The following is a 25,000-nucleotide window of genomic DNA, read 5'->3' as shown; positions in this document are numbered from 1 at the left end:
TGGTGGTTGGGCGAGGGTCACAGGCTGTGTGTGAGAGAGTTCATTAAGGGTTGGGAAGGGTAAGGACTTCCTGTGTGGAGCGGAAGGGAAGCTGCAACAATGGCTACTTGCCTCCAGGGCTCCAGGTCGGTCGTCACTAGTTACCATAGCCACAACATCTTAAACCCCGCCTATTTCTACAATTTCTCTTCTTAAAATCAGATGCCAACCCTAACCTTTACCACACTGGTAACCTTCTGCCTAACCTTAAATTCAGACCAAATTTGATTTATTTTGTTTTTATAAAACATTTTACGATAAAATGCAGGCCTGGAGTGTTTCCCCTAGTAAAACAAAATACGATATAGCCAACTAGGGGAAACGCTCCAGGCCTGCCGCCTCCTCGCCGTCCCAGGGGGCCATAGGAGGACAGGGGCGGGACCACTGACACACACGGGGGACTGAGTCATATCAAATCAAATGTTATTAGTCACGTGCCAAAATACAACAGGTTTTGACCTTACCATGAAATGCTTACTTACAAGTAGAGGTCGACCGATTACGATTTTTCAACGCCGATACCGATTATTGGAGGACCAAAAAAAGCCGAGACCGATTAAATCGGCCGCTTAAATTTTATTTTTTAAATAATGACAATTACAACAATACTGAATGAACACTTATTTTAACTTAATATAATACATCAATAAAATCAATTTAGCCTCAAATAAATATTGAAACATGTTCAATTTGGTTTAAATAATGCAAAAACAAAGTGTTGGAGAAGAAAGTAAAAGTGCAATATGTGCCATGTAAGAAAGCTAACGTTTAAGTTCCTTGCTCAGAACATGAGAACATATGAAAGCTGGTGGTTCCTTTTAACATGAGTCTTCAATATTCCCAGGTAAGAAGTTTTAGGTTGTAGTTATATGAATAATAGAACTATTTCTCTCTATACCATTTGTATTTCATTAACCTATGACTATTGGATGTTCTTATAGGCACTTTAGTATTGCCAGTGTAACAGTATAGCTTCCATCCCTCTCCTCGCTCCTACCTGGGCTCGAACCAGGAACACATCGACAACAGCCACCCTCAAAGCAGCGTTACCCATGCAGAGCAAGGGGAACAACTACTCCAAGTCTCAGAGCGAGTGACGTGTGAAACGCTATTAGCGCGCACCCCGCTAACTAGCTAACCATTTCACATCGGTTACACCAGCCTCATCTCGGGAGTTGATAGGCTTGAAGTCATAAACAGCTCAATGCTTGAAGCATTGCGAAGAGCTGCTGGCAAAACGTATGAAAGTGCTGTTTGAATGAATGTTTACGAGCGTGCTGATGCCTACCATCGCTCAGTCAGACTGCTCTATCAAATCATAGACTTAATTATAATATAATAACACACAGAAATACGAGCCTTAGGTCATTAATATGGTCGAATCCGGAAACTATCATCTCGAAAACAAGACGTTTATTCTTTCAGTGAAATACTGAACCGTTCCGTATTTTATCTAACGGGTGGCATCCATAAGTCTGAATATTGCTGTTACATTGCACAACCTTCAATGTTATGTCATAATTACGTAAAATTCTGGCAAATTAGGCAGCCCAAACTGTTGGATATACCCTCACTCTGCGTGCAATGAACGCAAGAGAAGTGACACAATTTCACCTGGTTAATATTGCCTGCTAACCTGGATTTCTTTTAGCTAAATATGCAGGTTTAAAAATATATACTTCTGTGTATTGATTTTAAGAAAGGCATTGATGTTTATGGTTAGGTACAGTTGTGCAACGATTGTGCTTTTTTCGCAAATGCGCTTTTGTTAAATCATCCCCCGTTTGGCGAAGTTGGCTGTCTTTGTTAGGAAGAAATGGTCTTCACACAGTTCGCAACGAGCCAGGCGGCCCAAACTGCTGCATATACCCTGACTCTGTTGCACAGAACGCAAGGGAAGTGACACAATTTCACTAGTTAAAAGAAATTCATGTTAGCAGGCAATATTAACTAAATATGCAGGTTTAAAAATATATACTTGCGTATTGATTTTAAGGAAGGCATTGATGTTTATGGTTAGGTACCTTTTTCGCGAATGGGCACCACATCGATTATATGCAACGCAGGACACGCTAGATAAACTAGTAATATCATCAACCATGTGTAGTTAACTAGTGATTATGATTGATTGATTGATTTATATAAGATAAGTTTAATGCTAGCTGGCAACTTACCTTGGCTTCTTACTGCATTCGTGTAACAGGCAGGCTCCTCGTGGAGTGCAATGTAAGGCAGGTGGTTAGAGTGTTGGACTAGTTAACCGTAAGGTTGCAAGATTGAATCCCTGAGCTGACAAGGTAAAAATCTGTCGTTCTGCCCCTGAACAAGGCAGTTAACCCACCGTTCCTAGGCCATCATTGAAAATAAGAATGTGTTCTTAACTGACTTTCCTAGTTAAATAAAGATTAAATAAAAGGTGTAAAAAATAATAATAATCATTATTATTATATTTTTTTTTATATCGGCCAAATCGGTCTCCAAAAATACAGATTTCCGATTGTTATGAAAACTTGAAATCGGCCCTAATTAATCGGTCGGCTCTACTTACAAGCCCTTAACCAACAGTGCTTTAAGAAGTTACACACACTACAGTCAACTCCAGTCCTGTTACACACACACTACAGTCAACTCCAGTCCTGTTACACACACTACAGTCAACTCCAGTCCTGTTACACACACTACAGTCAACTCCAGTCCTGTTACACACACTACAGTCAACTCCAGTCCTGTTACACACACTACAGTCAACTCCAGTCCTGTTAAACACACTACAGTCAACTCCAGTCCTGTTAAACACACTACAGTCAACTCCAGTCCTGTTACACACACTACAGTCAACTCCAGTCCTGTTAAACACACTACAGTCCTGTTACACACACACACTACAGTCAACTCCAGTCCTGTTACACACAGTCACACTACAGTCAACTCCAGTCCTGTTACACACACACACTACAGTCAACTCCAGTCCTGTTACACACACACTACAGTCAACTCCAGTCCTGTTACACACACTACAGTCAACTCCAGTCCTGTTACACACACTACAGTCAACTCCAGTCCTGTTACACACACTACAGTCAACTCCAGTCCTGTTACACACACTACAGTCAACTCCAGTCCTGTTACACACACTACAGTCAACTCCAGTCCTGTTAAACACACTACAGTCAACTCCAGTCCTGTTAAACACACTACAGTCAACTCCAGTCCTGTTACACACACTACAGTCAACTCCAGTCCTGTTAAACACACTACAGTCCTGTTACACACACACACTACAGTCAACTCCAGTCCTGTTACACACACACACTACAGTCAACTCCAGTCCTGTTACACACACTACAGTCAACTCCAGTCCTGTTACACACACTACAGTCAACTCCAGTCCTGTTACACACACTACAGTCAACTCCAGTCCTGTTACACACACTACAGTCAACTCCAGTCCTGTTACACACACACACTACAGTCAACTCCAGTCCTGTTACACACACTACAGTCAACTCCAGTCCTGTTACACACACACACTACAGTCAACTCCAGTCCTGTTACACACACACACTACAGTCAACTCCAGTCCTGTTACACACACACACTACAGTCAACTCCAGTCCTGTTACACACACACACTACAGTCAACTCCAGTCCTGTTACACACACACACTACAGTCAACTCCAGTCCTGTTACACACACACACTACAGTCAACTCCAGTCCTGTTACACACACACACTACAGTCAACTCCAGTCCTGTTACACACACTACAGTCAACTCCAGTCCTGTTACACACACTACAGTCAACTCCAGTCCTGTTACACACACTACAGTCAACTCCAGTCCTGTTACACACACTACAGTCAACTCCAGTCCTGTTACACACACTACAGTCAACTCCAGTCCTGTTACACACACTACAGTCAACTCCAGTCCTGTTACACACACTACAGTCAACTCCAGTCCTGTTACACACTACAGTCAACTCCAGTCCTGTTACACACACTACAGTCAACTCCAGTCCTGTTACACACACTACAGTCAACTCCAGTCCTGTTACACACACTACAGTCAACTCCAGTCCTGTTACACACACTACAGTCAACTCCAGTCCTGTTACACACACTACAGTCAACTCCAGTCCTGTTACACACACTACAGTCAACTCCAGTCCTGTTACACACACTAGTCAACTCCAGTCCTGTTACACACACTACAGTCAACTCCAGTCCTGTTACACACACTACAGTCAACTCCAGTCCTGTTACACACTACAGTCAACTCCAGTCCTGTTACACACTACAGTCAACTCCAGTCCTGTTACACACTACAGTCAACTCCAGTCCTGTTACACACTACAGTCAACTCCAGTCCTGTTACACACTACAGTCAACTCCAGTCCTGTTACACACACTACAGTCAACTCCAGTCCTGTTACACACACTACAGTCAACTCCAGTCCTGTTACACACACTACAGTCAACTCCAGTCCTGTTACACACACTACAGTCAACTCCAGTCCTGGTAAACACACTACAGTCAACTCCAGTCCTGTTACACACTACAGTCAACTCCAGTCCTGTTACACACACTACAGTCAACTCCAGTCCTGTTACACACACACACACTACAGTCAACTCCAGTCCTGTTACACACACACACACTACAGTCAACTCCAGTCCTGTTACACACACTACAGTCAACTCCAGTCCTGTTACACACACTACAGTCAACTCCAGTCCTGTTACACACACTACAGTCAACTCCAGTCCTGTTACACACACTACAGTCAACTCCAGTCCTGTTACACACACTACAGTCAACTCCAGTCCTGTTACACACACTACAGTCAACTCCAGTCCTGGTAAACACACTACAGTCAACTCCAGTCCTGTTACACACTACAGTCAACTCCAGTCCTGTTACACACACTACAGTCAACTCCAGTCCTGTTACACACACACACACTACAGTCAACTCCAGTCCTGTTACACACACACACACTACAGTCAACTCCAGTCCTGTTACACACACTACAGTCAACTCCAGTCCTGTTACACACACTACAGTCAACTCCAGTCCTGTTACACACTACAGTCAACTCCAGTCCTGTTACACACACTACAGTCAACTCCAGTCCTGTTACACACACTACAGTCAACTCCAGTCCTGGTAAACACACTACAGTCAACTCCAGTCCTGTTACACACTACAGTCAACTCCAGTCCTGTTACACACACTACAGTCAACTCCAGTCCTGTTACACACACACACACTACAGTCAACTCCAGTCCTGTTACACACACACACACTACAGTCAACTCCAGTCCTGTTACACACACTACAGTCAACTCCAGTCCTGTTACACACACTACAGTCAACTCCAGTCCTGTTACACACTACAGTCAACTCCAGTCCTGTTACACACACTACAGTCAACTCCAGTCCTGGTAAACACACTACAGTCAACTCCAGTCCTGTTACACACTACAGTCAACTCCAGTCCTGTTACACACACTACAGTCAACTCCAGTCCTGTTACACACACACACACTACAGTCAACTCCAGTCCTGTTACACACACACACACTACAGTCAACTCCAGTCCTGTTACACACACTACAGTCAACTCCAGTCCTGTTACACACACTACAGTCAACTCCAGTCCTGTTACACACTACAGTCAACTCCAGTCCTGTTACACACACTACAGTCAACTCCAGTCCTGTTACACACACTACAGTCAACTCCAGTCCTGGTAAACACACTACAGTCAACTCCAGTCCTGTTACACACTACAGTCAACTCCAGTCCTGTTACACACACTACAGTCAACTCCAGTCCTGTTACACACACACACACTACAGTCAACTCCAGTCCTGTTACACACACACACACTACAGTCAACTCCAGTCCTGTTACACACACTACAGTCAACTCCAGTCCTGTTACACACACTACAGTCAACTCCAGTCCTGTTACACACTACAGTCAACTCCAGTCCTGTTACACACACTACAGTCAACTCCAGTCCTGTTACACACACACACACTACAGTCAACTCCAGTCCTGTTACACACACACACACACTACAGTCAACTCCAGTCCTGTTACACACACACACACTACAGTCAACTCCAGTCCTGTTACACACACACACACTACAGTCAACTCCAGTCCTGTTACACACACACACACTACAGTCAACTCCAGTCCTGTTACACACACACACTACAGTCAACTCCAGTCCTGTTACACACACACACTACAGTCAACTCCAGTCCTGTTACACACACACACTACAGTCAACTCCAGTCCTGTTACACACACACTACAGTCAACTCCAGTCCTGTTACACACACTACAGTCAACTCCAGTCCTGTTACACACACTACAGTCAACTCCAGTCCTGTTACACACACTACAGTCAACTCCAGTCCTGTTACACACACTACAGTCAACTCCAGTCCTGTTACACACACACACTACAGTCAACTCCAGTCCTGTTACACACACACACTACAGTCAACTCCAGTCCTGTTACACACTACAGTCAACTCCAGTCCTGTTACACACACTACAGTCAACTCCAGTCCTGTTACACACACTACAGTCAACTCCAGTCCTGTTACACACTACAGTCAACTCCAGTCCTGTTACACACTACAGTCAACTCCAGTCCTGTTACACACTACAGTCAACTCCAGTCCTGTTACACACTACAGTCAACTCCAGTCCTGTTACACACTACAGTCAACTCCAGTCCTGTTACACACTACAGTCAACTCCAGTCCTGTTACACACACTACAGTCAACTCCAGTCCTGTTACACACACTACAGTCAACTCCAGTCCTGTTACACACACTACAGTCAACTCCAGTCCTGTTACACACACTACAGTCAACTCCAGTCCTGTTACACACACTACAGTCAACTCCAGTCCTGTTACACACACTACAGTCAACTCCAGTCCTGTTACACACACTACAGTCAACTCCAGTCCTGTTACACACACTACAGTCAACTCCAGTCCTGGTAAACACACTACAGTCAACTCCAGTCCTGTTACACACACTACAGTCAACTCCAGTCCTGTTACACACTACAGTCAACTCCAGTCCTGTTACACACACACACACTACAGTCAACTCCAGTCCTGTTACACACACACACACTACAGTCAACTCCAGTCCTGTTACACACACACACACTACAGTCAACTCCAGTCCTGTTACACACACACACTACAGTCAACTCCAGTCCTGTTACACACACACACTACAGTCAACTCCAGTCCTGTTACACACTACAGTCAACTCCAGTCCTGTTACACACTACAGTCAACTCCAGTCCTGTTACACACACTACAGTCAACTCCAGTCCTGTTACACACACTACAGTCAACTCCAGTCCTGTTACACACACTACAGTCAACTCCAGTCCTGTTACACACACTACAGTCAACTCCAGTCCTGTTACACACACTACAGTCAACTCCAGTCCTGTTACACACACTACAGTCAACTCCAGTCCTGGTAAACACACTACAGTCAACTCCAGTCCTGTTACACACTACAGTCAACTCCAGTCCTGTTACACACACTACAGTCAACTCCAGTCCTGTTACACACACACACACTACAGTCAACTCCAGTCCTGTTACACACACACACACTACAGTCAACTCCAGTCCTGTTACACACACTACAGTCAACTCCAGTCCTGTTACACACACTACAGTCAACTCCAGTCCTGTTACACACTACAGTCAACTCCAGTCCTGTTACACACACTACAGTCAACTCCAGTCCTGTTACACACACTACAGTCAACTCCAGTCCTGGTAAACACACTACAGTCAACTCCAGTCCTGTTACACACTACAGTCAACTCCAGTCCTGTTACACACACTACAGTCAACTCCAGTCCTGTTACACACACACACACTACAGTCAACTCCAGTCCTGTTACACACACACACACTACAGTCAACTCCAGTCCTGTTACACACACTACAGTCAACTCCAGTCCTGTTACACACACTACAGTCAACTCCAGTCCTGTTACACACTACAGTCAACTCCAGTCCTGTTACACACACTACAGTCAACTCCAGTCCTGTTACACACACACACACTACAGTCAACTCCAGTCCTGTTACACACACACACACACTACAGTCAACTCCAGTCCTGTTACACACACACACACTACAGTCAACTCCAGTCCTGTTACACACACACACACTACAGTCAACTCCAGTCCTGTTACACACACACACTACAGTCAACTCCAGTCCTGTTACACACACACACTACAGTCAACTCCAGTCCTGTTACACACACACACTACAGTCAACTCCAGTCCTGTTACACACACACTACAGTCAACTCCAGTCCTGTTACACACACTACAGTCAACTCCAGTCCTGTTACACACACTACAGTCAACTCCAGTCCTGTTACACACACTACAGTCAACTCCAGTCCTGTTACACACACTACAGTCAACTCCAGTCCTGTTACACACACACACTACAGTCAACTCCAGTCCTGTTACACACACACACTACAGTCAACTCCAGTCCTGTTACACACTACAGTCAACTCCAGTCCTGTTACACACACTACAGTCAACTCCAGTCCTGTTACACACACTACAGTCAACTCCAGTCCTGTTACACACTACAGTCAACTCCAGTCCTGTTACACACTACAGTCAACTCCAGTCCTGTTACACACTACAGTCAACTCCAGTCCTGTTACACACTACAGTCAACTCCAGTCCTGTTACACACTACAGTCAACTCCAGTCCTGTTACACACTACAGTCAACTCCAGTCCTGTTACACACACTACAGTCAACTCCAGTCCTGTTACACACACTACAGTCAACTCCAGTCCTGTTACACACACTACAGTCAACTCCAGTCCTGTTACACACACTACAGTCAACTCCAGTCCTGTTACACACACTACAGTCAACTCCAGTCCTGTTACACACACTACAGTCAACTCCAGTCCTGTTACACACACTACAGTCAACTCCAGTCCTGGTAAACACACTACAGTCAACTCCAGTCCTGTTACACACACTACAGTCAACTCCAGTCCTGTTACACACTACAGTCAACTCCAGTCCTGTTACACACACACACACTACAGTCAACTCCAGTCCTGTTACACACACACACACTACAGTCAACTCCAGTCCTGTTACACACACACACACTACAGTCAACTCCAGTCCTGTTACACACACACACACTACAGTCAACTCCAGTCCTGTTACACACACACACTACAGTCAACTCCAGTCCTGTTACACACACACACTACAGTCAACTCCAGTCCTGTTACACACTACAGTCAACTCCAGTCCTGTTACACACTACAGTCAACTCCAGTCCTGTTACACACACTACAGTCAACTCCAGTCCTGTTACACACACACACACTACAGTCAACTCCAGTCCTGTTACACACACACACACTACAGTCAACTCCAGTCCTGTTACACACACACACTACAGTCAACTCCAGTCCTGTTACACACACACACTACAGTCAACTCCAGTCCTGTTACACACACACACTACAGTCAACTCCAGTCCTGTTACACACACACACTACAGTCAACTCCAGTCCTGTTACACACACACACTACAGTCAACTCCAGTCCTGTTACACACACACACTACAGTCAACTCCAGTCCTGTTACACACACTACAGTCAACTCCAGTCCTGTTACACACACTACAGTCAACTCCAGTCCTGTTACACACACTACAGTCAACTCCAGTCCTGTTACACACACTACAGTCAACTCCAGTCCTGTTACACACACTACAGTCAACTCCAGTCCTGTTACACACACTACAGTCAACTCCAGTCCTGTTACACACACTACAGTCAACTCCAGTCCTGTTACACACACTACAGTCAACTCCAGTCCTGTTACACACACTACAGTCAACTCCAGTCCTGGTACACACACTACAGTCAACTCCAGTCCTGTTACACACACTACAGTCAACTCCAGTCCTGTTACACACTACAGTCAACTCCAGTCCTGTTACACACACACACACTACAGTCAACTCCAGTCCTGTTACACACACACACTACAGTCAACTCCAGTCCTGTTACACACACACACACTACAGTCAACTCCAGTCCTGTTACACACACACACTACAGTCAACTCCAGTCCTGTTACACACACACACTACAGTCAACTCCAGTCCTGTTACACACACTACAGTCAACTCCAGTCCTGTTACACACACTACAGTCAACTCCAGTCCTGTTACACACACACACTACAGTCAACTCCAGTCCTGTTACACACACACTACAGTCAACTCCAGTCCTGTTACACACACACACTACAGTCAACTCCAGTCCTGTTACACACACACACTACAGTCAACTCCAGTCCTGTTACACACACACACTACAGTCAACTCCAGTCCTGTTACACACACACACTACAGTCAACTCCAGTCCTGTTACACACACACACTACAGTCAACTCCAGTCCTGTTACACACACTACAGTCAACTCCAGTCCTGTTACACACACTACAGTCAACTCCAGTCCTGTTACACACACTACAGTCAACTCCAGTCCTGTTACACACTACAGTCAACTCCAGTCCTGTTACACACACTACAGTCAACTCCAGTCCTGTTACACACACTACAGTCAACTCCAGTCCTGTTACACACACTACAGTCAACTCCAGTCCTGTTACACACACTACAGTCAACTCCAGTCCTGTTACACACTACAGTCAACTCCAGTCCTGTTACACACACACACACTACAGTCAACTCCAGTCCTGTTACACACACACACACTACAGTCAACTCCAGTCCTGTTACACACTACAGTCAACTCCAGTCCTGTTACACACACACACTACAGTCAACTCCAGTCCTGTTACACACACACACTACAGTCAACTCCAGTCCTGTTACACACACACACTACAGTCAACTCCAGTCCTGTTACACACACACACTACAGTCAACTCCAGTCCTGTTACACACACACACTACAGTCAACTCCAGTCCTGTTACACACACACACTACAGTCAACTCCAGTCCTGTTACACACACACACTACAGTCAACTCCAGTCCTGTTACACACACACACTACAGTCAACTCCAGTCCTGTTACACACACACACTACAGTCAACTCCAGTCCTGTTACACACACACACTACAGTCAACTCCAGTCCTGTTACACACACACACTACAGTCAACTCCAGTCCTGTTACACACACACACTACAGTCAACTCCAGTCCTGTTACACACACTACAGTCAACTCCAGTCCTGTTACACACTACAGTCAACTCCAGTCCTGTTACACACTACAGTCAACTCCAGTCCTGTTACACACTACAGTCAACTCCAGTCCTGTTACACACACTACAGTCAACTCCAGTCCTGTTACACACACTACAGTCAACTCCAGTCCTGTTACACACACTACAGTCAACTCCAGTCCTGTTACACACACTACAGTCAACTCCAGTCCTGTTACACACTACAGTCAACTCCAGTCCTGTTACACACACTACAGTCAACTCCAGTCCTGTTACACACACTACAGTCAACTCCAGTCCTGTTACACACACTACAGTCAACTCCAGTCCTGTTACACACTCCAGTCAACTCCAGTCCTGTTACACACACTACAGTCAACTCCAGTCCTGTTACACACACTACAGTCAACTCCAGTCCTGTTACACACTCCAGTCAACTCCAGTCCTGTTAAACACACTAAACACACTCACACCATTGAGTTTATGATCCATTCTTAGATACTTCAGGCTGATTTGGACATAAAGTGTGAAAATGCTACTATAGATACCAACAAATAATAAAAAGTTACCAATTGAAACAGTGGACAATAAAACCAATGCATGGATTGCTGTCATACCTTGTCCATAGACTGCTGACAGGGTAAGGAAACCAATGTAATTTGTTTGAAGTATCCATTTAACACCCGGAACAGCACCATCTAGTGGTCAGATCCTGGTAATATCAGGATGTAGGCTAGGACCTAAACCTAGCAACAACCAATGACTCATTTCTCTGAACAGGACAACAAAAAAACAACCAAATTCAGTGAGAAAACATAACATAGGACGAAGAAACAATACTCCAAGCCGCAGCTCCATACTACTTATCAGACACAGAACTGATACTATAGGTGTTGCGGTGGTATTGACATGGGGGTGTGGAGCATAGCCGTGGAGGTGCTGTTCAATAAAATACATATTAAAACATACATTAAAAAAGAAAAAAAAAAGAAGGGGGAATGATCATGTCTGTAAACCAGACAACAGCAGACCAGGCCTGGTTCCAGTGTCTGATTAATGACAGACCTGAGTGTTGACAGGCCTTTCTCAGGGAGGTGTTAGCTACAGATTGTTAGAGCAGAGGCACTGTGTGTGTGTGTGTGTGTGTGTGTGTGTGTCACCTTGACTGCGAAGCTGCACTTTCCGCTGCGGACCGCCTCCTCGTCCGTCTGCCACTGGTGCGGTCGGCTGGACTCAGGAACGTACACGTCTTTCTTCCGCCGGAAACTCTGCCGTAGCTTATTCATCCTGGACCTCCTGAGAGAGAGAGAGAGAGAGAGAGAGAGAGAGAGGGAAAGTTGGAGAGGGGGGAAAGAGGGAAAGTTGGAGAGGGGGGAAAGAGGGAAAGTTGGAGAGGGGGGAAAGAGGGAAAGTTGGAGAGGGGGGAAAGAGGGAAAGTTGGAGAGGGGGGAAAGAGGGAAAGTTGGAGAGGGGGGAAAGAGGGAAAGTTGGAGAGGGGGGAAAGAGGGAAAGTTGGAGAGGGGGGAAAGAGGGAAAGTTGGAGAGGGGGAAAAGAGGGAAAGTTGGAGAGGGGGGAAAAGAGGGAAAGTTGGAGAGGGGGGAAAAGAGGGAAAGTTGGAGAGGGGGGAAAAGAGGGAAAGTTGGAGAGGGGGGAAAAGAGGGAAAGTTGGAGAGGGGGGAAAAGAGGGAAAGTTGGAGAGGGGGGAAAGAGGGAAAGTTGGAGAGGGGGAAAGAGGGAAAGTTGGAGAGGGGGGAAAGAGGGCAAGGGCACGAGAAGGGAAAGAGAGGGCAAGGGCACGAGAAGGGAAAGAGAGGGCAAGGGCGCGAGAAGAGACAGAGTGAGAGAAGAGAGAGAGAGAGAGCTGTGTATGAGAGGACGCAACTGGATAAATAGACAGGAAGTATTACACCAACAGCTCTAAGCAGACAAGACGACACCAAACCACCCGGCGGGTGTGTTCTACGGTGGGGAAGGAAGTCCGTCAGAGACCAGTGTGTTTCCGCGACAGTCATCAACGCCGCGACGCCCAAAACATAAACATATTTATCCCGGAGGCTTCAGAACTTTGAAGAAGCTGGAATAGTCCACGTTTCCTCTGCAAAACAAAACCCAGTAATGATTGAAGCCATTGGGCTTTTGTTGTGTGTTCTATACAAGATACATTGAGGACTACAATGGAAAAGTCCCAGACTGTATTTTGTGTTATCCTCCATGATTTAACAATGGAAAAGTCCCAGACTGTATTTTGTGTTATCCTCCATGATTTAACAATGGAAATAAGTCCCAGACTGTATTATGTGTTATCCTCCATGATTTAACAGTCTGGGACTTATTTACATTGTTAAATCATGGAGGATAACACACTATACAATGTAAATAAGTCCCAGACTGTTAAATCATGGAGGATAACACACTATACAATGGAAATAAGTCCCAGACTGTATAGTGTGTTATCCTCCATGATTTAACAATGGACATAAGTCCCAGACTGTATAGTGTGTTATCCTCCATGATTTAACAATGGAAATACGTCCCAGACTGTATTTTGTGTTATCCTCCATGATTTAACAATGGAAATAAGTCCCAGACTGTATTGTGTGTTATCCTCCATGATTTAACAATGGAAATAAGTCCCAGACTGTATTGTGTGTTATCCTCCATGATTTAACAATGGAAATAAGTCCCAGACTGTATAGTGTGTTATCCTCCATGATTTAACAATGGAAATAAGTCCCAGACTGTATTGTGTGTTATCCTCCATGATTTAACAATGGACATAAGTCCCAGACTGTATAGTGTGTTATCCTCCATGATTTAACAATGGAAATACGTCCCAGACTGTATTGTGTGTTATCCTCCATGATTTAACAATGGAAATAAGTCCCAGACTGTATTGTGTGTTATCCTCCATGATTTAACAATGGAAATAAGTCCCAGACTGTATTGTGTGTTATCCTCCATGATTTAACATGGAAATAAGTCCCAGACTGTATAGTGTGTTATCCTCCATGATTTAACAATGGAAATAAGTCCCAGACTGTATTGTGTGTTATCCTCCATGATTTAACAATGGAAATAAGTCCCAGACTGTATTGTGTGTTATCCTCTATGATTTAACAATGGAAATAAGTCCCAGACTGTATTGTGTGTTATCCTCCATGATTTAACAATGGAAATAAGTCCCAGACTGTATTGTGTGTTATCCTCCATGATTTAACAATGGAAATAAGTCCCAGACTGTATAGTGTGTTATCCTCCATGATTTAACAATGGAAATAAGTCCCAAACTGTATTGTGTGTTATCCTCCATGATTTAACAATGGAAATAAGTCCCAAACTGTATTGTGTGTTATCCTCCATGATTTAACAATGGAAATAAGTCCCAGACTGTATTGTGTGTTATCCTCCATGATTTAACAATGGAAATAAGTCCCAGACTGTATTGTGTGTTATCCTCCATGATTTAACAATGGAAATAAGTCCCAGACTGTATAGTGTGTTATCCTCCATGATTTAACAATGGAAATAAGTCCCAGACTGTATAGTGTGTTATCCTCCATGATTTAACAATGGAAATAAGTCCCAAACTGTATTGTGTGTTATCCTCCATGATTTAACAATGGAAATAAGTCCCAGACTGTATTGTGTGTTATCCTCCATGATTTAACAATGGAAATAAGTCCCAGACTGTATTGTGTGTTATCCTCCATGATTTAACAATGGAAATAAGTCCCAGACTGTATTGTGTGTTATCCTCCATGATTTAACAATGGAAATAAGTCCCAGACTGTATAGTGTGTTGTCCTCCATGATTTTATTCATGTGCATGTATGGCTTAAGTTTAATGTGTGTTTTTTTTTTTTTTTTTTAATGGTCGAATTAATAAACTAAACATATTACTCGAGGCATATTTAAGTTATGAGAAATAGAGAGGGATCCCAGAATCGAATATAGGCTGCAAAAATAGATTATATATTTATTTAGTAGACTAGTGTTACCAGAGGTAACTGTCTGTCTCTTACAGAATGTGAAATGTCAGAATAATAGTAGAGAGAATGATTTTTCAGCTTTTATTTCTTTCATCACATTCCCAGTGGGTCAGAAGTTTACATACACTCAAATAGTATTTGGTAGCATTGCCTTTAAATTGTTTAACTTGGGTCAAACGTTTTGGGTAGCCTTCCACAAGCTTGCCACAATAAGTTGGGTGAATTTTGTCCCAATCCTCCTGACAGAGCAGGTGTAACTGAGTCAGGTTTGTAGAACTCCTTGATCGCACACGCTTTTTCAGTTCTGCCCACAAATTTTCCATAGGATTGAGGTCAGGGCTTTGTGATGGCCACTCCAATACCTTGACTTTTGTTGTCCTTAAGCCATTTTGCCACAACTTTGGAAGTATGCTTGGGGTCATTGTCCATTTGGAAGACCCATTTGCGACCAAGCTTTAACTTCCTGACTGATGTCTTGAGATGTTGCTTCAATATATCCACAATTTTCCCTCCTCATGATGCCATCTATTTTGTGAAGTGCTCCAGGCCCTCCTGCAGCAAAGCACCCCCACAACATGATGCTGCCACCCCCGTGCTTCACGGTTGGGGTGGTGTTCTTCGGCTTGCAAGCCTCGCCCTTTTTACTCCAAACATAACGATGGTCATTATGGCCAAACAGTTCAATTTGTGTTTCATCAGACCAGAGGACATTTCTCCAAGAAGTACGACATTTGTCCCCATGTGCAGTTGCAAACCGTAGTCTGGCTTTTTTTATGGTGGTTTTGGAGCAGTGGCTTCTTCCTTGCTGAGCGGCCTTTCAGGTTATGTTGATATAGGACTCGTTTTACTGTGAATATAGATACTTATGTACCCGTTTCCTCCAGCATCTTCACAAGGTCCTTTGCTGTTGTTCTGGGATTTATTTGCACTTTGACTTGTGGAGGTCTACAAATTTTCTTCTGAGCTCTTGGCTGATTTCTTTTGATTTTCCCATGATGTCAAGCAAAGAGGCACTGAGTTTGAAGGTAGGCCTTGAAATACGTCCACAGGTACACCTCCAATTGACTCAAATTATGTCAATTAGCCGATCAGAAGCTTCTAAAGCCATGAAATAATTTTCTGGAATTTTCTAAGCCGTTTAAAAGCACAGTCAACTTAGTGCATGTAAACTTCTGACCCACTGGAATTGTGATACAGTGAATTATAAGTGAAATAATCTGTCTGTAAACAATTGTTGGAAAAATTATCATGCACAAAGTAGATGTCCTAACCGACTTGCCAAAACTATAGTTTGTTAACAAGACATTTGTGGAGTGGTTGAAAAACGAGTTTTAATGACTCCAACCTAAGTGTATGTAAACTTCCGACTTCAACTGTAGCTGGGTATTTGGAGAAAGCCAAAATATGTTTTTCAGAAGCGTCAAAACTATTTCTTTGAAGTTTTTCAATACATTGTAATATTTGTAGCTAATTTTTAAGTTAACACCTGCAGTCAACTTGTGCAATACATTTCACCTGCCACATTTTATATGAACTTTACCGTAGTTCCCCAGAACAGTTGAACCAGTCACATTATTTAACATGAACTTTACTGTAGTTCCCCAGAACAGTTGAACCAGTCACATTATTTAACATGAACTTTACTGTAGTTCCCCAGAACAGTTGAACCAGTCACATTATTTAACATGAACTTTACTGTAGTTCCCCAGAACAGTTGAACCAGTCACATTATTTAACATGAACTTTACTGTAGTTCCCCAGAACAGTTGAACCAGTCACATTATTTAACATGAACTTTACTGTAGTTCCCCAGAACAGTTGAACCAGTCACATTATTTAACATGAACTTTACTGTAGTTCCCCAGAACAGTTGAACCAGTCACATTATTTAACATGAACTTTACTGTAGTTCCCCAGAACAGTTGAACCAGTCACATTATTTAACATGAACTTTACTGTAGTTCCCCAGAACAGTTGAACCAGTCACATTATTTAACATGAACTTTACTGTAGTTCCCCAGAACAGTTGAACCAGTCACATTATTTAACATGAACTTTACCGTAGTTCCCCAGAACAGTTGAACCAGTCACATTATTTAACATGAACTTTACTGTAGTTCCCCAGAACAGTTGAACCAGACACATTATTTAACATTATAAAGCTAGTAATTTTTGCTGTTTTTGTTTGTTGTTGTATGTGTATAAATGAATGTGTATGTACTTATATGAATTTAACATTCATTTACTTTTCCCACATTTTGTTACGTTACAGCCTTATTAAAAATTTGATTAAATCATACCCCCTCATCAATCTACACACAATACCCCGTAATGACAAAGCAAAAACTAATTTTAGCAAATTTGAAAAACATAAATGGTCATAATTGCAAAAATTTCTTAAAACATGTTTTTGCTTTGTCATTACTGGGTATTGTGTGTAGATTGATGAGGGGGTACGATTTAATCCATTTTTAATAAGGCTGTAACGTAACAAAATGTGGAAAAAGGGGTCTGAAAACGTTTCAAAAGCTCTGTACTTAAATTCATCAACTGTAGGACCTTACCACAGGTGGACTCCAATCAAGTTGTAGAAACATAAAGGATGATCAATGGAGACAGGATGCACCTGAGCTCAATTTCGGCAGGTAGCCTAGTGGTTAGAGCGTTGGGATGGCCCCCCCCCCGCTCTCGCTCGCTCCCTCCACTTCCACCCTCGATTCTCTCTCCCTCGCTCCTTTCCTCCTGCCCACCCGCTCCCCCCTCCCCGCCGCTCCCTCTCCACACTTGTTTATTTAGGTCATATCATGTCTCAGCTCACTGCAGAGCTTAGGCAGGCGCCTGTCACTGCAGAAAGAGACATGAAGAGGGGAGGAAAAGTAAACACAGCTTCTCTGCCACAACAAACCCATGACCTGTGACCCCTGGACATCTTGTAATGTTACCACCTGTCTTATCCAACCACAAGGCCACGTTATTGACTGGTAACAGCCTGCATTCTTTCTCCCCCTGACTCTCTCTGCAGCCTAGTACAGCACAGCCGAGTACAGCACAGCGCCGCCTGGTACAGCGGTGTACAGCACAGCAAATCAAGCCCTGCAGGAGCTGTCACAGCCCCAGAGAGTTCAGAGTCATGAGGAGTCTCTCCTCTTATTAATGAGCCCAGTACTGAGGGGCCTTTAAGACTGGGGCTCCCACCAGGACAGAGAAGGAGGGGGGGAGAAAGAGGGCACGAGACACAGAGGAGAGACACCGAGACACCGAGACAGTACTGGACCATGCTCTCACACCATACCATCCTTCAGTTACTGACTGACAAACAACAGACATGAACTTTCATTATTTCACTGATCAGAGGGAAAGAAAGAGAAGAGGACTGAGCAAGAGGGAGGAAGGGAGAGAGGGAGCAGAGCAGAGGACTGAGCAAGAGGGAGGAAGGGAGAGAGGGAGCAGAGCAGAGGACTGAGCAAGAGGGAGGAAGGGAGAGAGGGAGCAGAGCAGAGGACTGAGCAAGAGGGAGGAAGGGAGAGAGGGAGCAGAGAAGAAGACTGAGAAAGAGGGAGGAAGGGAGAGGAAGGGAGAGAAGGAGCAGAGAAGGGAGAGGAAGGGAGAGAGGGAGGAAGGGAGAGGAAGGGAGAGGAAGGGAGAGGAAGGGGGAGGAAGGGAGAGAAGGAGCAGAGAAGGAGCAGAGAAGGGAGAGGAAGGGAGAGAGGGAGGAAGGGAGAGGAAGGGAGAGGAAGGGAGAGGAAGGGAGAGGAAGGGAGAGGAAGGGAGAGGAAGGGAGAGGAAGGGAGAGGAAGGGAGAGAAGGAGCAGAGAAGGAGCAGAGAAGGAGCAGAGAAGGGAGAGGAAGGGAGAGGAAGGGAGAGGAAGGGAGAGGAAGGGAGAGGAAGGGAGAGGAAGGGAGAGGAAGGGAGAGGAAGGGAGAGGAAGGGAGAGGAAGGGAGAGGGAGCAGAGAAGAGGGTAGCTGTAGCACTGCTGTAGATGTCCTGTGCCCAGCCCAGTACTATTTAAATAATCTCCCAGGAATGGAAAACTGATTAAACCCTACAGAAGGATCATAGGGAAGAGTAGAGCGAAAGAGAAAGTTGGGGGGGAGGAAAAGAGAGAGAGAGAGAGAGAGAGAGGAAAAGAGAGAGAGAGAGGAAAAGAGAGAGAGAGAAAGAGAGCAAGAGAGAGAGAGAGCGAGGAAAAGAGAGAGAGAGAGCAAGAGAGAGAGAGAGCGAGAGAGCAAGAGAGAGAGAGAGCGAGAGAGCAAGAGAGAGAGAGAGCGAGAGAGCAAGAGAGAGAGAGAGCGAGAGAGAAGAGAGAGAGAGCAAGAGAGAGAGAGCAAGAGAGAGAGCGAAAGAGCAAGAGAGAGAGCAAAAGAGCAAGAGAGAGAGCAAAAGAGCAAGAGAGAGAGCAAAAGAGCAAGAGAGAGAGCAAAAGAGCAAGAGAGAGAGCGAGAGAGAAAGAGCGAGAGAGAGAGAAAGAGAGAGAGAGCGAGAGAGAAAGAGAGAGAGCGAGAGAGAGCGAGAGCGAGAGCGAGAGGAGAGAGCGAGAGAGAGAGCGAGAGAGAGCGAGAGAGAGCGAGAGAGAGCGAGAGAGAGCGAGAGAGAGCGAGAGAGAGCGAGAGAGAGAGAGCGAGAGCGAGCGAGAGCGAGCGAGAGAGCGAGAGAGCGAGAGAGCGAGAGAGAGCAAGAGAGAGCAAGAGAGAGCAAGAGAGAGAGAGAGAGAGCGAGAGAGAGAGCGAGAGAGAGTGAGAGAGAGAGGAGGAGGGAGAGAGAGAGAGAGGAGGGAGAGAGAGAGAGGAGGAGGGAGAGGAAGAGAGAGAAGAGGGAGAGGAAGAGAGGAGGGAGACAGAGGAGGGAGAAACAGAGAGGAGGGAGAGACAGAGAGGAGGGAGAGACAGAGAGGAGGGAGAGACAGAGAGGAGGGAGAGACAGAGAGAGAGGAGGAGGGAGAGGGAGAGGGAGAGAGAGAGAGAGAGAGAGGGAGAGAGAGAGAGAGAGAGAGAGGAGGGAGAGGAAGAGAGAGAGAAGGAGGGAGAGGAAGAGAGAGAGAAGGATGGAGAGGAAGAGAGAGAGAAGGATGGAGAGGAAGAGAGAGAGGAGGAGGGAGAGGAAGAGAGAGAGGAGGAGGGAGAGGAAGAGAGAGAGGAGGAGGGAGAGGAAGATAGAGAAGTTGGAGAGGAAGAGAGAGAAGAGGAGGGAGAGGAAGAGAGAGAAGAGGAGGGAGAGGAAGAGAGAGAAGTTGGAGAGGAAGATAGAGAAGTTGGAGAGGAAGAGAGAGAAGAGGGAGAGGAAGAGAGAGAAGAGGGAGAGGAAGAGAGAGAAGAGGGAGAGGAAGAGAGAGAGGGAGAGAGAGGAGGGAGAGAGAGGAGGGAGAGGAAGAGAGAGAGGAGGGAGAGGGAGAGAGAGAAGAGGGAGAGGAAGAGAGAGGAAGAGAGGAGGGAGAGACAGAGAGGAGGGAGAGACAGAGGAGGGAGATACAGAGAGAGAGGAGGGAGAGGGAGAGAGAGAAGAGGGAGAGGAAGAGAGAGGGAGAGAGGAAGAGAGAAAGAGAGAAAGGACATTTAACAACTCTGCAGAACTCCCTGGCTAGTTGCTAACCGTCTTCAGTATTCTGTCAGAGTGTCTGACTCAGACACTGCAGTCTGCACTGCAACACAAAACCAGCAAACCAACATATTACAGCGTGTCTTAGAACCCCATTTACACAAACACGGTATCAGCATCAAACCCACAAATCACGCCTACATAGTAACCCACGGCCCAGTGACATCACACAGAGAGAGAACACTAGGTCAAGGTGGACCACAGACGGGGTAGGAGCTCTGGAGAGGAGACACACATGAAAGAAAGAATTTGAGAAACGTCGTTACCGCGGTAATCCAATTTTCCGGCATGCTCAATACTGGGCTGGTTACATAAAGGAAGAGAGGTGTTACATAAACCTGGGCTAGCTTAACTACACACAGGAGGGTAGAGTAGGAACTACAATTACCAGGCACCCAGGGCAGGGTGAGACAAGGGTCAAGGAGGGAACTACATTTACTAGGCACCCAGGTCAGGGTGAGACAAGGGTCAAGTTGGGAACTACAATTACTAGGGGACACAGGGCAGGGTGAGACAAGGGTCAAAGTAGGAACTACAATTACCAAGGGACACAGGTCAGGGTGAGACAAGGGTCAAGATGGGAGCTACAATTACCAGGCACCCAGGGGAGGGTGAGACAAGGGTCAAGGTGGGAACTACAATTACCAGGAATACAGTGCAGGGTGAAACAGGGGTCAGAGGTCAAGGTGGAAACTACAGAGACCAGGGATAGAGTTCAGGGGGTTAAGGGTAAGCAGGGCTGTATAGTATTCAGACCCCTTGACTCTTTCCACATTTTGTTACGGTACAACCTTATTCTAAAACTTTTTTTTTTTTTTTCCCCTCGTCAATCGACACACAATACCCCATAATGACTAAGCAAAAATGGTTTGATTTGTGTGCAGAAAATGAAAAAATAAAAAAAATGGCCGATTATTCGGGATCGGCTTTTTATGGCCATCCAATAATTGGTATGGGTATCGGCGTTGAAAAATCATTTTTTTTTTTTTTAAATCGGTCTAGTGCGTACGGCCCAGTACATCACTGGGGCAAAGCTTCCTGCCATCCAGGACCTATATAACAGATGTGTCAGAGGAAAGCCCATACAATTGTCAGAGACTCCAGTCACAGACTGTTTTCTCTGCTACCGCACGGCAAGCAGTACCGGAGTGCCAAGTCTAGGACCAAAAGGCTCCTCAACAGCTTCTACCCCCAAGCCATAAGACTGCAGAACAATTAATAAAATTGGACCACCATAGGACCACTTTATGCCATACACTCCACAGCTGGGCCTTATGGAAGAGTGGACAAAAAGAATAAGCAAACATGTTTGGTGTTCACCAAAAGGCATGTGGGAGACTCCCCAAACATATGGAAGAAGGTACTCCGGTCAGATGACTAAAATGGAGCTTTTTTGCCATCAAGGAAGACGCTATGTCTGGCGCAAACCCAACACCTCTCATCACCCCGAGAACACCATCCCCACAGTGAAGCATGGTGGCAGCATCATGCTGTGGGGATGTTTTTCCATCGGCAGGGACTTGGGAAACTGGTCAGAATTGAAGGAATGATGGATAGGGCTAAATACATGGAGATTTTTGAGGGAAACCTGTTTCAGTCTTCCAGAGATTTGAGACTGGGACAGAGGTTCACCTTGCAGCAGGACAATGACCCTAAACATACTACTAAAGCAACACTCGAGTGGTTTAAGGGGAAACATTTAAATGTCTTGGAATGGCCTAGTCAAAGCTCAGACCTCAATCCAATTAAGAATCTGTGGTATGACTTAAAGATTGCTGTACATCAGCAGAACCCATCCAACTTGAAGGAGCTGGAGCAGTTTTACCTTGAAGAATGGGCAATAATCCCAGTGGCTAGATGTGCCAAGCTTATAGAGACATACCCCAAGAGACTTGCAGCTGTAATTGCTGCAAAAGGTGACTCTACAAAGTATTGACTTTGGGGGGGTGAATAGTTATGCATGCTCAGGTGTTCTGTTTGTCTCATTTCTTGTTTGTTTCACAATAAAAATATTTTGCATCTTCAAAGTGGTAGACATGTTGTGTAAATCAAATGATACAACCCCCCCCAAAAAATCTATTTTAATTCCAGGGTGTAAGGCAACGTTACCCCTCCACTATGTCTCCCTGTCATGGCTTTTGCACCATCAGTACAGATACCAACACATCTTGACCACCAAAGTCCATTTGATGTCACAAAGCTGTCAAGTACTTTAAAAATATCCTCTCCTGTTGTCCTGGTTTCCAGTGGATTGCAGAAGAGGATGTCATCCTTAATTGACCCCCCCCCATAAACGTAACGGACATATACCAGGAGCTGTGCCAGGCGGTACGCATACGGCGGTTTGGGAATACTTGTTCTAGGGAAACAAGTAATGACAGTAAGTCATGTGTGTGTGTTTAGCAGCAGGAGTGATAAGAGAACAGAATACAACAGGAACGTCCTGCTGGGACAACAGTCATGCTACCTTCAGCCTGCCTGTGACCTGGCCAACACACACAAACACACACACACCATACTTGGCATGCCTGTTAGGATGGTGGGCCAGAGAGAGAAATTGCTCAAATCTGAATTTCTAAAATCATCATGTCCCCAGTATTTCTCTCTCATCAGCACCTCTTTACAACTAGCTGATAAAGGACATTTCCTGCACAAAGAGAAACACGGTGACAGAGTCAACTGTCCTCCTATATCAACTACAGAAGCCACGGTGACAGTCAGCTGTTCTCCTATATCAACTACAGAAGCCACAGTGACATTCAGCTGTCCTCCTATATCAACTACAGAAGCCACGGTGACAGTCAGCTGTTCTCCTATATCAACTACAGAAGCCACAGTGACATTCAGCTGTCCTCCTATATCAACTACAGAAGCCACGGTGACAGTCAGCTGTCCTCCTATATCAACTACAGAAGCCACGGTGACAGTCAGCTGTTCTCCTATATCAACTACAGAAGCCACGGTGACAGTCAGCTGTTCTCCTATATCAACTACAGAAGCCACGGTGACAGAGTCAGCTGTCCTCCTATATCAACTACAGAAGCCACGGTGACAGTCAGCTGTTCTCCTATATCAACTACAGAAGCCACGGTAACAGAGTCAGCTGTCCTCCTATATCAACTACAGAAGCCACGGTGACAGTCAGCTGTCCTCCTATATCAACTACAGAAGCCACGGTAACAGAGTCAGCTGTCCTCCTATATCAACTACAGAAGCCACGGTGACAGTCAGCTGTTCTCCTATATCAACTACAGAAGCCACGGTGACAGAGTCAGCTGTTCTCCTATATCAACTACATAAATCAAAGCTGTGTCCCACCAAGCCACCTCAACCCCCAGGCCATCAGTGAAGAGGTGTGTGTCAGGACAATATTACTGTGTGAGAGACACTGGTCTGAGGTCTGGGTTGTGAGAGACGCTGGTCAGAGGTCCTGGGCTGTGAGTGATGTGAGAGACGCTGGTCTGAGGTCCTGGGCTGTGAGTGATGTGAGAGACGCTGGTCTGAGGTCCTGGGCTGTGAGTGATGTGAGAGACGCTGGGCTGAGGTCCTGGGCCGTGAGTGACACTGGTCAGAGGTCCTGGGCTGTGAGTGACACTGGTCAGAGGTCCTGGGCCGTGAGTGATGTGAGAGACGCTAGGCTGAGGTCCTGGGCCGTGAGTGATGTGAGAGAGGAGAACCCACTGGGCACAGAGACTCTGGAGAGGTTCTGTCTCATTTTCAAAGACAACAATAAAAAGGAGACAAAATAAAAGATATGCCTAACCTTGTCTGATGGCTTTTCTGCATCGTTTTTTAAACATTTAATACACACAACCATTCACATTCAGTCAGATGGGTTGCCTCCCACTTCTCCCGAAATATTGGCATAACGTCACAAACTCTGTTGTTGCAACTATTCGATGGCAGTAGCATATGTTCTTCAAAGAGAGAACACCATCATGAGACATAATGTAGTCTACTGAAAACAGGCCTTTAACCAGATTACATCATGACAGGAGACATAATGTAGCCTACTGAAAACAGGCCTTTAACCAGATTAC

The 25,000-nt window shown here is 45.2% G+C and overlaps 1 protein-coding gene across 2 annotated transcripts in view; it reads right to left on the bottom strand.

Moving 5' to 3' along the window:
• The window catches only part of numb (NUMB endocytic adaptor protein), a 73,782-nt gene that overhangs the window by 41,906 nt on the left and 6,876 nt on the right, over positions 1-25,000 (bottom strand). For both annotated transcript variants that reach the window (XM_071382383.1, XM_071382384.1), the window contains exon 2: positions 12,537-12,672. In XM_071382383.1, the coding sequence (XP_071238484.1) occupies positions 12,537-12,662 (126 nt within the window). In that variant the 5' untranslated portion in view covers positions 12,663-12,672. The remainder of the gene's footprint in view (positions 1-12,536; positions 12,673-25,000) is intronic.

This window comes from Salvelinus alpinus, chromosome 34, assembly GCF_045679555.1.
Source record: "Salvelinus alpinus chromosome 34, SLU_Salpinus.1, whole genome shotgun sequence".
NCBI lineage: Eukaryota > Metazoa > Chordata > Actinopteri > Salmoniformes > Salmonidae > Salvelinus > Salvelinus alpinus.
This window is presented reverse-complemented; position numbering and strand designations above follow the sequence as displayed.